At 49.4% G+C, this 16,834-nt stretch overlaps 1 protein-coding gene across 15 annotated transcripts in view; it reads right to left on the bottom strand.

Moving 5' to 3' along the window:
• MSI2 (musashi RNA binding protein 2) overlaps positions 1 to 16,834 on the bottom strand; it is a 388,731-nt gene that overhangs the window by 73,996 nt on the left and 297,901 nt on the right. For all 15 annotated transcript variants that reach the window (XM_038547828.1, XM_038547829.1, XM_038547833.1 and 12 more), the window contains exon 8: positions 3,542 to 3,624. In XM_038547828.1, coding sequence (XP_038403756.1) covers positions 3,542 to 3,624 — 83 coding nt within the window. The remainder of the gene's footprint in view (positions 1 to 3,541; positions 3,625 to 16,834) is intronic.

Here is a 16,834-nt window from a genome sequence, read left to right as displayed (position 1 = left end):
ACCAGTAAAATGGGGGATAATAATCAGTATCTACATCAAAGTATAGAATAGAAGAGATGCATAAAGTGAGCTCTCAGCAGAGTATGCAGCTGGCACTAAAAAAATGTGAACTATTTGTGGGATCTCTGTAGGGAGGGTGCCATGGGGGTCTTTTTTGGTTCTCCCCCTGCCACCACCACCATGGAGGTGACCTCTTTAAGGGAGGGTCTGTATGGGAACAGGGACAGAGTTGTTGTGATCCCAGCTTCCTGACAGCAGCTACCCTGAGCCTTAGCAGGCAGGAGGGCTTGTGCCTGCTGCAGGCTCTCTCAGATGCTGGGGAAGGGCCCTCATTTAAAAAAAAAAAAACAAAAAACCCAAGAGATTCACCAACCAAATTAGATGGGAAATGGCTTTGGGAATTATGATGTACCTCCCTGTCACGTGGACCCTCCTGTAATCCTTTATTCATTCCACAATTATTTATACAGGGCCCACGGAGCGCCAGCCAGAGGAGTACTGGATTAAGACGAAGAAGATTTGGATTCAAGTCCTATCTTCGTGACTCATCAGCAGAAAGACCTTTCTTATCTGTGAATGAGAAAATGGTAGCTCCAGGCACATTCCGGGGGCGGCGTGGTAATCTCTCCCCGCAGAATTCCGGGAGATTGCCAGGCTTCCAGGAGACGGGTCTTTACAGCTTTGCGCGCAGTCCAGTTTACAAAACACTCCTACGGACCTTCTAACAACTGTCCGGGTTTCTGCTTGGCAGTCTCTGCGTTCTCAGCGTCTTTCCAATCCTTCATTTGAATTCTGTCCATAGCACAGTTTAAATCCATTTCCTTTTCTGTGGCCTCAGAAGTAGAAACCAGGATCATAGAATCCTCAGCAATCCAGGCTTCTTCAGAGGAGGACGGCTTGCTGGAGAGGTCCTCTCAGTGACTACGACACGGCCGATGGCAAGAGCACCCGGTTATCAATGTGTTTGGCCTTTGCTGCTGGTACCTCCCTGAGGCCCAGTGACCCCACCAGGTGGTCACCACGGGCCTGCTATCTTGGAGCCCAGCAAGGCCTGGTGATCTTCCAATGGCCTCTTCCAGTACCGGATTTCCCCTTTAGAGCCAGTGACTGGTGGGCCAGGGCTTGTTGGGTTTAGGGGCACCTCTAGAGCGTGTATGTGATCCTCACTACTCTGCGCCCACCCCTTCTCTTGTCCGCTTCCATTTCTGCAATACTGTTAAAGATCAAGTACCAGAGGCATCTGGGTGGCTCAGTGGTTGAGCATCTGCCTTTGGCTCAGGTCATGATCCTGGGGTCCTGGGATCGAGTTCCACTTCAGGCTCACTGTGGAGAGGTTGCTTCTCCCTCTGCCTATGTCTCTGTCTTTCATGAATCAATAAAATCTTAAAAAAAAAAAAAAAAAAAAAAGACCAAGTACCAGCCTTGGTTTCAAAAGAAAACAGAAACGTTACCACTAAGAGAACAGTTACCTGCATGTACCACAGTCAACCTCCAGCTGGGTGGAAAAGAAGGTGACAAATGTGAAATGACTGGGGACAGACCTCTCTGGCTTCAAGCTACCCATGGGGATGAAACTCTACCTTCTGATTATCCCCCTAGGTCAACTGGGGATTTACCCTCAAACCCCCAAGCTCGAAACAACTATCTGTGTCATTCATCTGGCAGCTGGTAAGCTCAAGACCTGGGTTCCTTTACTGTTGGGGGAGCCCTGGAGCCGATTCCCCTGGACCTCAGTTTCCCCACTGGAACACTGAGGAGAACAAAGCTTTCTCACTTGTGTTTCAGGCTTGTTTGAAAGCCAGTCTGTACTGAAGGGCCTCACATACGCATTCAAGGCAGCACACAGCACAGTCTCTTGCCCATCTACACTGGGCCTTCCTGATGAACCGTTAAGTCCTGGCAGGACGGGAATGGTGTCTGCCAATGCTCTCAGATGCCTCTCTCACTCTCTGCTGCCCAGGCAGCCCTCAGTGGAGCCCGTCAACAGCATGCCTGGCTAGGAGAAACGAGGCCTCTGGGCACTGGAGTTACATTTCCTTTTAAGCCCCCTATCTCTCTAGTTTTAAAAATAGCAAGTAGCAATCTACCAAAGGAGAGAAGTACCAACCGGAAGGCACTGAGGTGGGGGCGCAGAGGGGGAGGGCAGTGCAGAGAATGCCGAGGAAGGGGTCCGTGTGATTCCTCCACATTTATCTCCCCCATACCATTTTAATGCCTGAGCTGACACCACCAACCTACAGTATGCAAAGAAACAGCATTTTCATTTCAGATGCCTATGATGGTTAGGAACAATATGAACAATATTATTTTAGTGCCCTGGGAAAAAAATTAGCAAGTCAAATATTGAATCAGGCCTGTAGCACCACATGCTAAGCAGACTGCTTTGATCTTATCCCCACTAAAAGCTCTATTATTGAATTTAAAGTCAGTGAACACGTATCAGACCAATATACAATGCACATCTGAACACATGTTTCAGAAGCCAGGAATGTTTTGACTAAAGGAAGAAAATACCAAAGTTACAACTACAATTGAAACACAAATTTGCCCTCCCCCTTCTCTTGGGGCTGGAAGCAATGCTGGTCGACCAAACTATTTTGGCTCCAAAGGACCTGCTGATGGCTCCAGAAAGACCTGCTGAGCTCTCGTATTTCTGGAATCGACAAGAAACGGGTTTCTCACCCATCTTCTCAATTTGAAGGAGTCTGAGACGTCAAGCAAGCCAGTGTGCACATGGTCTACATGGTATGGCACCCTCTGGTGGCCACTTCTCTGGGAGGTCTACCTGGCTCCCCCAGCTTGCAATGATCCAACCCTCTTCCCTGCTGAGTGAGGAAAGAGGACCTTTAAAGAGCCAAATGAGGGATAGAAGAAGATGCTCATGAGGGTAAAATCCAGCTGGTCGATCAGAAGGGGAGAATGTTAATTACCCAGTGGGGCCCAAAGGGAGAACGAATTTGGGTGGGAACCTTCCTACCTAGGATATACGCCCTCAAAAAGCCAAACCAAACAGCAAACACATTCCCTAAGCCGCAGGTCAGCAAATTATAACACACAGGCCAAATATGGTGCCCCTGCCGGCTTTTGTATCTACAGCCTGAGAGTCAAGAATGGTTTTTGTACTTTAAAACGGTAAAAACATAAATACATAAATCAATATTTTGCAACATGAGAATTCTATGAGATTTCAGCATCGGCGTCCATAAACACAGCCTTACGGAACCACGGCCTTATTAGTGCGGGGACTGTCCTCGCATGCTTTTGCGCTTCAACCTCGGAGCTGAGGCCGCGACAGGTGGCTGCATGGCCTGCAAAGCTGAAAATATTTATGACTCGGCTCTTCACCAAAAGTCTGTCAACTCTGGTCGTTGACAGGACCGAACCCTCAGAGCCTCATCCCCGTGCCCACCCTGCCCGGCTTCTTGCATGATGACGTGGGCCACGGAAGTCTGCAAGACAAAGCTGTGCACGTGTGGTGGTGGTGGTGGGGGGGTTGGGTGGGGGGGCATCGCATGCATCAGAGCGTGACCCCAAAACTTACCATTTTATTATTGATTTCATGGAAATGAATCTCACAGACTTTCTCCACAACATCTTCATTCTCAAACGTGACAAAGCCAAACCCTACAGAAAAAAGGAGAAAAAAACAGAAACAAAAAACAGAGGGGGTGGTGAGTTCAGTTCTGGCCGGCCACATGTTTTTCTTTGATGTCCTGCGGCAGTGACAGGCTCCTGATCTGAGGGTCGGGGGCCGGATCCCTGGGAAGGGCCTCGAGGTGGAGGAAATGATTTCTAATTTGTCCCGAGCACCCTCCCGACAGTGAGGAAAAGTTAATGATTTCACCCACATGCGGCGGGCGCTGCACGGTTTACATTTGCCCGGAAGCAAACAAGAAATGCAGAAATGCACTCGTCTGTTTTCACAAGGGTCAGAGCCCCACGCCTCCCGCGGAGGTGGGGGGGGGGGCTTCCCGGGCCTCGGCAGCGGGGATCCCCGCGGGCCCTCTGCGCTGGAATGGCCAGCCCTCGGGGCGGCCTCCAGACGGAGGTGGTTATTTGTCCTTTTCTTCCTGAATTACTTCCTCTAATACCTCATCAGGACATCCTGAGGCCTGGAAGAAACTATTAAAAGTTTCAGGCCTCTGTTCTACGCGGGCATCCTTTCTCTACCGCTGCTTCCAAAGCGCGGCGGATCTAGAGCAGTTTAGGACTGTTTGATGCCCGCTGTCAGCCCGTCAGCTCCGCCGTGCCTACTCGGCTGGAGGCCGGCTTTGCTAGCCGAGCCGAGCCGTACTGGAGAATTGGGGCAGGCGGCCGCTGCTCGCCATCCTCAGTTGCTCTGCTACCCTCCTGCCCTCTCGCTTTCGTCTCCCCCCGCCCCGGACGGGGTTCCAGTCGGCTGCCCACCTGAGACCCCACTCGGTGGGCGCTGCTCGAACACATGGCCCCACTCACAGGACGGCACCCCGCCTCGGATGAAACGCGGCTGCGGGGTCAGCAGGCACCCCGCGAGGGAACACGCGTGCCGCGGGTGCAGACACCCTGATGGGGAGGCAGCAGGCCTGACTCTGCACATGTGAACTTATGTGTCATCCTAGGAAGCCCCTTCCCCGCTCCGCACCCTGGGCTTTGCACCTGGAGAGGGAGATGGGGAGGCTGACCACCTCCTCAGGTGGCAGCCCCAATCAGGATTTTTCTTTTTTTAATTTTATTTAAATTCAATTTGCCAACATATAGTGTAACACCCAGTGCTCATCTCATCCTGTACGTTTTTTTTTTTTTTTTTTAGATTTCATTTATTTATTCATGATAGACACAGAGAGAGAGAGAGAGGCAGAGAGACACAGGCAGAGGGAGGAGCAGGCTCCATGCAGGGAGCCTGATGTGGGACTCAATCCCGGGACTCCAGGATCACGCCCTAGGCGGAAGGCAGGCGCCTAAACCACTGAGCCACCCAGGCTGCCCCATCCTGTATGCTTCTTAATGGCTGTCACCCCCAATCGGGATTTGCAAGGCTCTCTGCTCTATCCCCATCGCCGCCGCCTAATTCATATGTTGAAATCCTAACCCAATGTGATGGTGTTAGGAGGTGGTGGGGCATTTGGGAGGCCAGTAGGTCATGAGGGTGGCAGCCTCATGCATAGGATTAGTGCCCTCAGAAAATACACCGAAAGTGTGTTTTCTCTCTCTGCTTTCTGCTGCGTGAGGACACAATGAAAAGATGGCCATCCTATACAGGAAAGAGGGCCTTCACCATGCTGGCACCCTGACACAGGGCTTCCAGCCTCAGGAATGGTAAGAAATACACTCCTGTTGTTTATGAGGCTCCCTGTCTTTTGTACTTTTTGTAAGAGCAGCTCAAATTGACCAAGACACTACAGTCCCTAAAGACATGAACCTGGCCCACCCAACACAAACCTGGACCCACAAACTATGAACGTGAAAATCAGAATGGCTACTTGGTATTAGGATTGTGTTTCCTGTCAACGAGTAAAAATACAGGTGTTTCCTCTTCAAGCTTACGTATCTACTTTGGGTCCTGGTGCCCCAGGGTGGAGAGAGAATCTCTCCCGTCCCTCCTGTGTCTCTCCTCTCTGGCTCTCCTGCCACCATCTCTGAGAAGCAGCATGGGGCAGGCAGCTGATACCTGGAGCTCCTACATCATTGCCCCTGCAGGGTTTAGAAAATTCCTAGGAAAGGAATGGAAATGGCCACTTGCTACTCTCAAACAATTTCCAGCAAAACAGAGAGCAGGGACCACCACACAGATGGCAGCCACCACGGTCTTCATTAGGATATATACTTTATTACCACACTCCAAAGAGGGGGCCCAACAAAAAAATCTTTCACTAGGTATACAACCCCTGGCCCCAAACCAGGTCCCTGTAGAGAGCAACAATGCCATTCTCTGGGTTCCCTTTATTTGGGTGTCTCCCCTTTGGCCCTTGGGTCCACCTACTATGTGCAGAGCTGTATGAGAGCCACACCCAGAGGCAATCTCTACATAGTTTCTCTTTGGGCCTGGGCGTGTTGGCTTCCTATGCCCCCTTTAAAGGAGTGTGAAAACCATCAGTTAAGCTTATACCCCCATTCAGGGGCCCCAATCAGCACACAGGGACTTACATCACTTTGGTTAAGCCCCTCATTCTGTCTACTGTCCTAGAGCTCAGATACTAGGGGTCCCTCAAGAAGGGATTAAGATGGAAGAGCCCTTTAAAAGGTCCTCAAGGGGAGAGAGGGACGGCACAGCAGAGGCCATGGAAATCTGCTAGCATAGGCTTCAAGGATGATGGCAGGGCTGGAGCCTCATTCCCTCTGGGCCCCCAGGATGCACGGAGCCCCTAACACAGAGAGTGCTGAGTGGCTGGTGGCTGAACGAATGACTGACTGAATGCACCATTTCTGCCCCTGAGTATTTTGCTAATCCATCTGCACCACTGCCTCCCCTTGAGACTGACTCAGTCCTTCCTTCTGCATTACAGGCCCCCACCTGTGCTAGGGATCATGGAGGATGCAGCAATTAGCAAGACGGCGTCCTTTTTCTTCAGCAATTGGTACCCTGAGTGGCATACGTCAGAGGTTCCCACTCAAGGAGAGCGTCTCCACCATATAGACCTCGCCCCTCCCTCACGACCCTCACTTCCAGCCTGCGGGTCACCCTGAGATTCATTTTGTCTCTGAAGGTCACCTCTCTAGCCTGTACCTAAACCCAGTTAACACATGAATCCTGAAACAAGCCTGGACACGTTGGTACTCAGGGGAAACCTTGCTGCTAATTAGGATGAGTGTAATGAGTTGAACAGTGGCCCCCAAAAGCCAAGTCCCCATCCTAACCCCTGGAACCCATGAATGTGATCTTGTTTGGAAAAAAGGGCTTTTGCAAATGTAATTAAGGATCTCAAGAATGGGGAAGGCCTGAATCCAATGACAGGTGCTCTTAGGAGGGAAAGAAGGGGGTACATTTGAGACCTAGAGGACAAAGAGGGGAGAGAAACGCACCAGGCAGAGAATGAAGTGCCATGGCCACTAGCTGAGGAACACCTGAGCCACCAGAAGCTGCAAGTGGAAAGGACACATTCCCAAGAACCTTCAGATGGAGCATGGCCCTGCCAACGCCTTGTTTTTGGATGTCTACCTCCTGAACTGTGAGAACACAAGTTTCTGTGTTTAAGCCATTCAGTTTTTGGTAATTTGTAACTGCAGCCCCAGGAAACTAGTAGAGCAAGGTTGCAGGTTTCAGCTGCTCCCCCAGGGGCACACATGAGCTCCCCCAGCCAGTCCAAGCATGTGCTTTGGAGAGAAGGCAGGAGAGTGTGGACAAATGAACCCAACCCATCCATGCCATCGGGAAATAACAGGAAGTCAGTGTCAGTCAAGGGCACTGCTCCACAAGCCAGAGGACAGCCTGGTTTAGAGCCAGCTTGCTGCTGAGCACAGGTACTTGATCCTGGAATAGTGCCCAGGTAAGTCAAGTCACCATGGGGGTGACGAGTTGACATGACTGCCATGGAAGCTGCTTTCCTACTGCAGCCCACGCCTTCCTGGTCCACTGTGTGAATCACTGTCTGCACTCCAGGCCCAGGATGGCTCAGGACTCCCTGTTGCCCCAGTTTCTCACTCGGTGCCACCGCTCAAAGCTGGGAAGACGTGGGGCAGAGCTACAGGAGACAGGAATTCAAATGCAGACTGTGTACCAGGAAGGGTGGGGGCACAACTCACCGCATCATTTCGAATTCTGACTCTGATATTTTCCTGCTGGTCTCTTCCCTAACCCCACAGGACTCAAAATTTGAGTATCACAAAAATGATTTTCCTGATCAAAGGAGAGAGCCTGGATTTCAAGCCTGTGTACCTTGGATGCATAACAATTCAGCGATGTCAAGACTCATTTGCAGTATTTTAAAGATCTATATCGTTTCAACAGCCCTGTCTGTTTGGCCCGAACAGAGAAAACAAACTTGATTGTGCCTAAAATATTTATGTATTCTATTTGAGAAAGCAAAGAAACCATGAAACACTTAATTATCAATAAATGTTATTCCTTAACATATAATCATTTTTCCCTCACAGGTGCATTATCATTTACAATGAATTAGTAACTCAGTGGAGAACAACCCCCAAATAAATTAAACAGAGAAGTGAAAGACAATGGGGTCCGAAATTTGGGAAGGAGAGGGTGGAAGGTGGGAATAATCCTTTTTCAGCAAAGTCTTTTTGTTTTTTGAAATTAATTTTTTTAAATGGGGTAAAATGTACATAACATAAAATTAACCACCGTAACCATTTTTTTTTAGCATATACTTCAGTGGCAGTAAGTACATTCATGATGTTGTGCCATGATCACACTGTCCATCTCCAGAACTTTTTCTACCATCCTGAGCTGAGACTCTGTACCTAGCAAGCCATAGCTCTCCATTCCTCCCTCCCTCAGCCCCTGGTAACCTCGTCCTACTTTGTTTCTAGGAATTTGTCTCCTCTAGACACCTCATGTAAGTCGAATCATACAGTATGTGTCCTTTTGTGTCTGGTCGGTTTCACTCAGCATAATAGTTTCAAGGCATGGTCGTCTTGTGAATGGTCCATTAGACGTATAGATTCTGTCTAAAACTCAGGAAGTCTGATTTGTCCTGAGAAGGGGCAGGAAGGACTGATTATTTCCCTCCCATTTTTCTGAAGGAGAGTCCTGCAGGGAATCAGAAATGGAGCCTCATGAAAGCCCACCAAACAGAGGCGTAGCAGCCAGGTGAAAGAAACACATGATTATCCTCGACCCACAAAAAAGGAAGGACCAAATAACTGAGCTGTGTGCTCCTGGAGAATCCCATGACCTCTCTGGGCCTCTAAAAGTAGGCAGAACCTGTTAAGGGATGCATGGGAGTGGGGAGGCGTCCTGCTCTGGTCCCCGCCATGCGGGGACTGTGATCCACGGTGAGTCTATGAAGGCTCATACTCCATCAGGACCCTCTTGGGGGGGCGGGTGTGCCCCTGTGATCACCCCCTGCTCAGGCTCTCATCTCCCTTGATCCTAAGGGGGCCTCACCCTGAACCAAAGAACTCTGTAAGTAAAGTCACTCAAGCTGCCATTCATAATGAAGAGGAACCCCCTAGGGACTGACAACTGGAGGGAGAGGCAGTGTCACAGGGTCAAAGTTTGGAGGACAACAGGCTAGATCACCAGAAACCCTCCCTCCTGTCATCAGCAAAACGATACCTGCCCAGCCTCTCACAAAGCCCTCACCTTAACTGTACCCCTCATTTCTTTTTCTTTTATATTTATTTATTTGCCTCCAAGAGCCAGCAAAGTTGGCAAAAAGAAAAAGTGGGAAGATGAAACCCCAAACAGAAAGGGTTTGAGAACAGATATAAACAGGAGAGGAGTTGACAGGGAGCATTTAAAAATGAAAATTCTATAGCATTCTCCTGAATGAAGCTATTATTGGAAACTAACAAGTAAGCTCTATTTAAGAGATAAGCATTTAACAGTCAAACCTTTTTTCCCTCTTTTATTCAAATGAACAAAACTGAATATTCATCTGAATAATACAAAGCTATAAAACACACACACGCGCACACACACAGAAGAGGAGAACAGAAATCTGAAAATAAGATATCTCAAAATTAAAATGACCTGCTGCAGACACAGGCACTGAGGAACATCTGACAGTTGACTTACAAAGAATTCTTTTTTTAGGTCAGGGAGGGAAAGATGGGAATGGCTGCCTCCTTGCCTCAAAAATAATTTTCTTCTCTTATCATCTAGGTCAATGAACACTAATAGGCAATCGCGTGGTGCCTAATGCATCTTCAGTGAAAATCAATGCAAATCATGAGTTAACACACTTGGTAAATGGGGAAAAAAAAACGATGGAGAAACTGCCCCCACCCAGACTGTCAAATTTATTCAGAGCATCCCACGAGGAGTTTAAGGTATGTGTACTCAAGTATATTTATAACTCAAGCAACCTCCCTCTCTTGCTAATAACTCAGTGCTGGAGGAACTAGTAGTATCTGTGGGCTGCTTTAAGTATCAATACAAATCTCTTGGGTTTGGGCGTGGAGAGCACTTTCTGGTTTCAAAATGCTTCTCCAACATCATCCTACCTGGTCCCTGAGTTAACCCTGTGAGAGGTGGGGCAGGCTCTGCCATCATCATTTTGCTCAACTGCTCAGCCTAGTTTTCAATGACCCATCCAGGATGACACGTGGCTACTAAGCCAGAGCAGGACATTTGGGACTTCCTTGGATCAGTAAGTGTTCAAGCTGGATATGGTGGCCCTAGGGCTTAAGAGGGTAAGAGCCTGAGCCATGAGGCATGGTGTTTCACATGCTCCAAGAGTCAACCACCACTTAGCTGTGTGTCGGCTTAGCGATATGTCATTTCAGGCTGCTGCTTCCCATCCCCAACTCAGAACATTTCTGGGTTACTTGTATGGGCTACAGCAGATTTGGCAAATCAGTGTCATCTGCCTTGAAGGGTTTTCCTGTGACCCTGGATGGAGAAGGTGTGAGCACCCTCTGCCCATGGGTCCATCGGGCAAGAGGAGCAGAGACAAGCAGTATGCACAGATGCATGGCAGGGTGGGGTGGAGTGGGTTCACAGGTCCTGGGTTTGCTAGCTCGCTCTATCTGTCTGTCTGTCTATCTATCTATCTCAGAAGATGGATCTGTTCCGAGAAAAAAAAAAAACAACAAGCTGTCTTTTCAAAAGAAGTGACATGTTTCTGGGGATACCTGGGTGGCTCAGTGGTTTAGGGATGCCATCAGCTCAGGGTGTGATCCTGGAGTCCTGGGATCGAGTCCTGCGTTGGGCTCCCTGTACAGAGCCTGCTTTTCCCTCTCCCTCTCCCCCTCTGCCTCTCTCTCTGTGTCTCTCATGAATAAATAAATAAAATCTTAAAAAAAAAAAAAGAAGTGACATGTTTCTGACTAGCACTTTGGGATATTCACTACATGTTACTCAGACACTCCTGAAATCCACTCTAATGATAATTTTAAAAAGAGAAAGCTTGCCTACACTTATTGAGCAGCCACTAACTCAGTCCTCACAGCTCCTCCCATGGAGCAGAAACTATCCCACTTTACAGATGAAGTACTGGGCGGGGGGGGGGGGGGGGGGGGGGGGGGGGGGGGGGGGACCACACGCCTGTGTTTTTCCTTTGCCGAAAGGTGGGTCACACTACCTCTGGCATCTCTTGGATTCTAAACTTGTCCCTCAACTTGGCTCTTATAAGCCTGCCCTGTCACATTTCCCCTGCAAGAACCTCTACCCAATGGGTAACAGCACCTCATTCTAACAACCCAGCAGGAGGGCCAGGAGAGAGAGGTGGGTAGAGCTGTGCTCATCCGTTCCAGTTGCCCGCCTGCTTCCTCTGCTGCCCGAGATGTCTGCGTCCTTCAACATAGAGGCAGCGAAGGGGAACACTGAGGTTTTTCAGAAGTGCACAAGCAAGATGACTTTTATGAAACAAAAGAAAACAAAAGAAAACAAACAACGACTAGGTTCCCTCCTAAGGCAGGCTAACCTAGGATGGGCATGGGGTGAGCGACTTCTCTGAATGTTTCCAGACCCCACCCATAGACCTGCCTGACACAGGGTTGGCTTATCAGGCATGGTGTTGGAGACTTCCTGCAGCCAAATGCCTCCCTGATGAGTCAGCTGCCCTGGAGGGATAAACCGGGTAGTGCTCACTTCCCTGGACCGGTTAAGAACAAAGCACAGCGGCTGGCTCGCTGACCCGTGATGGACGTGATGGACGCAGGATGCAGCCTCGGGGCTGGTCAGAACAAAGACTTGCGGGCCAGGAGGCCAGCAGAGGCAGATGCTTGCTACCACCGTCCCCTGCGGCCTGGCAAACACAGGCAAACACGCCCAAGATGAATTTGAGAAGCCTGCAGACAGGTCTCTCTGCTCCCCTGCTCCCCCGTACCCTTCTTCCTCCGTAGCACAAGCCACAGGCTGCCTCTTTGGGGGTCCCTCTCTGACCCGACCTTTCCTCCCTGCCACGTCCCCTTCAGGGTGGCCCTGCAGCCCTCCCATCGTGGCATCACTCATGCACCTGCTTCCTCGTTTACACCAGTAGTTTGGCAGCTGGTTGCTGTAAACTATAATAAAATGCCTTTCCAAAAAATGAAGGAATGTGACCAGACACGCCAGACATCATGATATTAAAGCCGTGTCAATTAATTTCTCCCCCTGCTTGATAAACGAGCCCCATTCCATCTCTTAATAATGAGGAGAGAAACAAGAAAAGTTGACACTTAGTTTAATTTATTTTCTCAACTTGCCTGGTCATATTTCTTTCTGCCTTGCAGAGCCTGGCTGGGGCTGTGGGGAATTACAAGTGGCTGGCGCACGGGCAAGGCAGAGATCGGTGCGAATCGACACGGGCCTCCCATATTCCCACACATCACTTAATCAGGAGGGGAAAGGGACTTGGAGAGCCAGCTCGCACCTGCGCCTCTCCAGCCACCTTTAGGGGCTGGGGGGATGTGGGGATGGGGAGGGAGGCGATCTCAGGTGTGTGGGAAGTCAGATAACAGGAATGGCACTATCAGGTTTCCAATCTAGCGCACAGAAACTGCACGAGACTGAATTCCCTAAATTAATATTAAGCTACGTTGGTGGCATTTGCCAGAGGGGAGCCAATTTCTCAACTGGAAAGGTACTTTTCTTTCCTTTTCAGCCCAAGGATGCTGGAGCCAACACCTGACCTTGAAATGTGAGCGTCAACCTTCTAGAAGTTGGACGCCAACTGTGAACCAGCAAGTGTTTCATTAAGGCTTTAGTTATAAGTAATTTTTTTCATATAGCCACAGTAACCTCAGGACTGTTTCTGGAGGCCTCCAGACCATAAACCAAGTTGGGAGTGAAAGTGGAAGTGTGCTCCTAAACCAGTGTTTATTGATGTGGTCCTGTGGCAGTCTCTGATGGGGGAGGGAAATGTTAAAAATGCAGCCCCTAGGGCTCTCCTACCTTCTAAGGTGAGCTCTGTAGATGTGGCCCAGGAATCTGCATTTTAACCAGCTCTCTGGGGATTCTGATGTGCACCCAAGTCTGCCTCTGCTCCATATTTCCTAATTCAGGATGAGCTGAGTAGAGGTCATTTGGTTAGATATAACCTAGAAATTTCCAAAAGGAAAGAATCTCTAGGCTTCCCTCTAATATGAAGGGAGAAACTAAAGCTGTTTTAAGAAACCTCTAATACCCCTTTCATGGAAAGCTGGATCTCTTAGCCCCACAGGCAGATCTCATCCATGGTAAGGAGCCATCAGGGGTAAAGTTTCTCTGTTCCAGGCTCAAGAAAGGATGGAGACTAGTTCATACTAGAGTGTAAACAACTGATCTTGCTTCCAAACCCAGAGATATTAGTTGCTTTTGTATAAGGATTTGGTAAACCACTAAGTTCAACATTAGAATTCCAAGCAGGTATTCAGGGGCAGAGAGGGGTGTGTATGTGTATATATTACTGATTGGGGGGGGGCACCTCCTTCAGTCTGTGAAATTGTATGTATGTAGAGAGAACTTTACAATGAGGGGGTCATAGGGTGAAAAATCACCCTGGAAAGAAGAGAGGGAGGTGAAGAAAAAAAAGGGAAGGAGAGAAAGAGATTCAGAGAGAGAGAGAGGTGGGGTGGAAGGAGAGAGATCCCTCCAACATCTCTAAACAATTTTTTTTCTTTCTTTTTTTTTTTGAGAGACAGCAAGCAAGTGGGGGTAGGCAGAGGGGGAGAGAATATCTTAAGCAGGCTCTTTGCTCAACGAGGGGGAGCCCAACGCGAGGCTTTATCTCACAACCCTGAGACCATGACCTGGGCTGAAATCAAGAGTCAGATGCTTAAACGACTGATTCACCCAGGCTCCCCCCCAAAAAACCATTTTTCTAAGAGAGAAATCTGCCATGAATACTGATTGTGTGGTTTAAAAGTGCCTGCGGCTGCAGAGAAGGGGTGTCTCATCCCAGACTCTTGTTAACTGAGGGGGAAAATGCACCTGTGATCCAGGCCAGACAACCCCAACCTCATTTCATTCTGAGTGCGCTCCATCGCAGTGATTCTGTGAATGACACTTGTCAGGACAGCAGATTAGTTCACAAACCTATTTTTTTGTGCGTGGTGTTCCATCTTGGTTGGGAAAATAGTCAGTTCTTGGCGAGAGAGACACATATTACTGCTGTTAAGTGCCAATATAAACTCTGGGACGCAGTGGTAAATTCACCAAATTAAATCGCTAGACAACTGGCTCGGATCAGGACCCCAGCAGAAGGTGCCAGGGCTGCAGTACGTGCCCAGCTGGGTGGAGGCGGCTGAGGTCCTATGCACAGCTGGAGCAGGGGCATGAGGATGCCCTGCCTCTGTGTTTGTTCTAGACACCACAGAGCCTCAGCCAGTTTCAACAGGCTCCACCAGTAAGAATGTGTCCTTCAAGGCTTCTAAATCCCTGGGCTTCCAGAGCTCATGGGAGATGGGGCACCGTCTGGAAGCTTTTCCCCACAGAGGTATTTGGGTTGGTACCCCCGGGTTCTCCCCCAGAAAGTGAGTTTCAAGTCTGTCTCCCTTTCTGACATCCTCTGGCCCCACCCATGCAGTGAGCATCCTGGAAGGTGCGTTTCAACTATTTTAATGTCCAACCCCCTAAGCGGAAGGAGGGAGAGAGGGAATGAGTGAATGAATGAGTGAGTGAGTGTGTGTGTGTAAATGGGCTTGGTCTTTGGATCTAGGCAGATTTGGGCTCACATTCTGGTTCCAGCCATAACTGGCTGTGTGACTCTGAGCAGGTTCGTTAACCACCCTGACCCTCAGTATCTTCTGTGAGAAGGAAAGAAGAAATCTATCTCACAGCTAGGAGGACTGCGTGAAAACCCTTGTGAGAGGTTAGCTGTCCTCGCCCACCAATCAAACAAGACTTTTTACGGCTTCTCCCCTATTCCAACCTCTATCTTCACACATACTTCCCAGCCTTCTGCCTTGAGACCCACTTGTTAAAATTCATTTGACATGTGTGTCAGAGAGATGTCCATGGTGCTTCACCAACCATCACAGTGGAACAAGATTCAGGACAGGGAGAGGTAAAACAAATCATATGGTGAATTCCCAGTCTCATTACTTGAAAAGACCCTACTGTGCTTCCTTTGGGTAAAAACAAAAATCACTCACTGCTTCGGTGTGGTCACGCTGGCCCTTGTCCTGACCACTGACACACCACCAGCAGCTCCTGCCTTTGCTCCAAGAGTGAGCCTGCAGTCTGGCTGCTGCTAACAGTCACGGGCCTCTGTTTGGAGGGGGCTTCCCCTGGTATGCTCAGGAGAGGGAACATGATGGATGAGGCCAAGGGAGACACAAGGAGAAGGTGGGGTGGACACAGATAACAAAACCTACTCCAAGAGAAAGGATGGGAAGCAGCCCTGCACCCCACTTGCTCCAGGATGGAGAGAGGACCCCTTAGAAAAGCTTCAGTCTTCCCAGCAGCCACCTCAAGATGTCCACCTGCCTCCCCTCCACCAAGTCCTGAGGGAATGGTTACTGACCTCAGAGAAGGTTCCAAAACTCCATCAAAAAACCGCTACTTGGAAGCAGGTTTTCAGCGCCGCCACAAATTATATGACTTTTATTATGAGGTACAGTTTCAGAATAGTCCCAACTGACAGAGCCCTGGCTCGATACCCACTGTGCCCGCCACCCTCTCCGTGCCCCCTGCAGTGGGGGTCATCTCTGCCTGCATCTCCGTGACTCCAGCTGGCCAGACTGCCAGTAAGCCTGCTGGGAGTTTGGGGGTACGGAGCTGCCTATCACAGCGCTTCTGCATGAGACACGCGTGCTTATTCACTGTGGAGTAGGGGCTGGCCTATTTTTTTGGCTGTTAAAGGAACTGTTCTCAACATCTGGAGGCCAGATCTCTCCGAGAAGTTGAGAGCAGCAGTCCAGACAGCCTGGCTGGAGCGGCAGCTCTGCCGGGAGCAGGCTGCTGCTCCCTCTGCTCCTGGGCTGTCCGGGCAGTGGCCTGGGGTAGAGAGAGGGAGGAAGGGGTGGAAAAGGAAGGGACAGGGGGCAGCTACTCAGGGTGACCCACACCAACCAGCACCATCGGCACCGCCTGGCAACTTGCTGGAAACGCAGAGTCTCGGACCCCACCTGGGACCTCCTAAACTCAAACTCGAATTTTAACAAATTCTCCAGGTGACTTTTATGCAAATTGAAATGTAAGAGGCACTGGTCTGGAACAGTGATTCTCAACTGTGATTTCTACACCAGAATCTCTTAGGAAAAATTTTAAAAATACTGATGCACAGGCCTCACCCTCAGAATTGAGTCAGGTCTGGAGTAGAATCTCAGCATCTGTATGTTTTTAAATGTCCCCAGGTGACTCAGATGTCCAGTGAGGGTCAAGAAATATTGGAAAAATTTTTGTTTTTCATCTAAAACTGATTTCAGCTTCACTAGTTTTACTATATGGACCAAATGGTCTTAGTGCCTACAGTGGCACACATCCACATAGTGGAGACCTGTGTCCTAGACAGTGTTTTCCAGACCACTGAAGGATAACAAATTCTTTGGGGGTGGGGTGGGGTGGGGTGTCAGAGTGGAACTTCATTTACTCACCTGATGTAAGGGCAGCCAGTACCTGGTACTGCTCAGGTATGATCAGTAAATAGATGTACAGACTGTATGACCTGGCTTTAGGGAACAAAATGGGCATTGCAAAGAACACCCAGATTGGAAGAAATATACCAAGAATATAAGTATGTGCCACTAACAGAAAATGGGAGGCCGATGCTCCTCTGGCTCCCAGTAAGACTCCTCACCAGCCACATACCATGCCCCCCAAATGTGTTCTGAT

This window comes from Canis lupus, chromosome 9 (assembly GCF_011100685.1).
Source record: "Canis lupus familiaris isolate Mischka breed German Shepherd chromosome 9, alternate assembly UU_Cfam_GSD_1.0, whole genome shotgun sequence".
Taxonomy (NCBI): Eukaryota; Metazoa; Chordata; class Mammalia; order Carnivora; family Canidae; genus Canis; species Canis lupus.
Note: the sequence above shows the minus strand (reverse complement) of the source record. Positions and strands in the feature narration are given on the sequence as shown.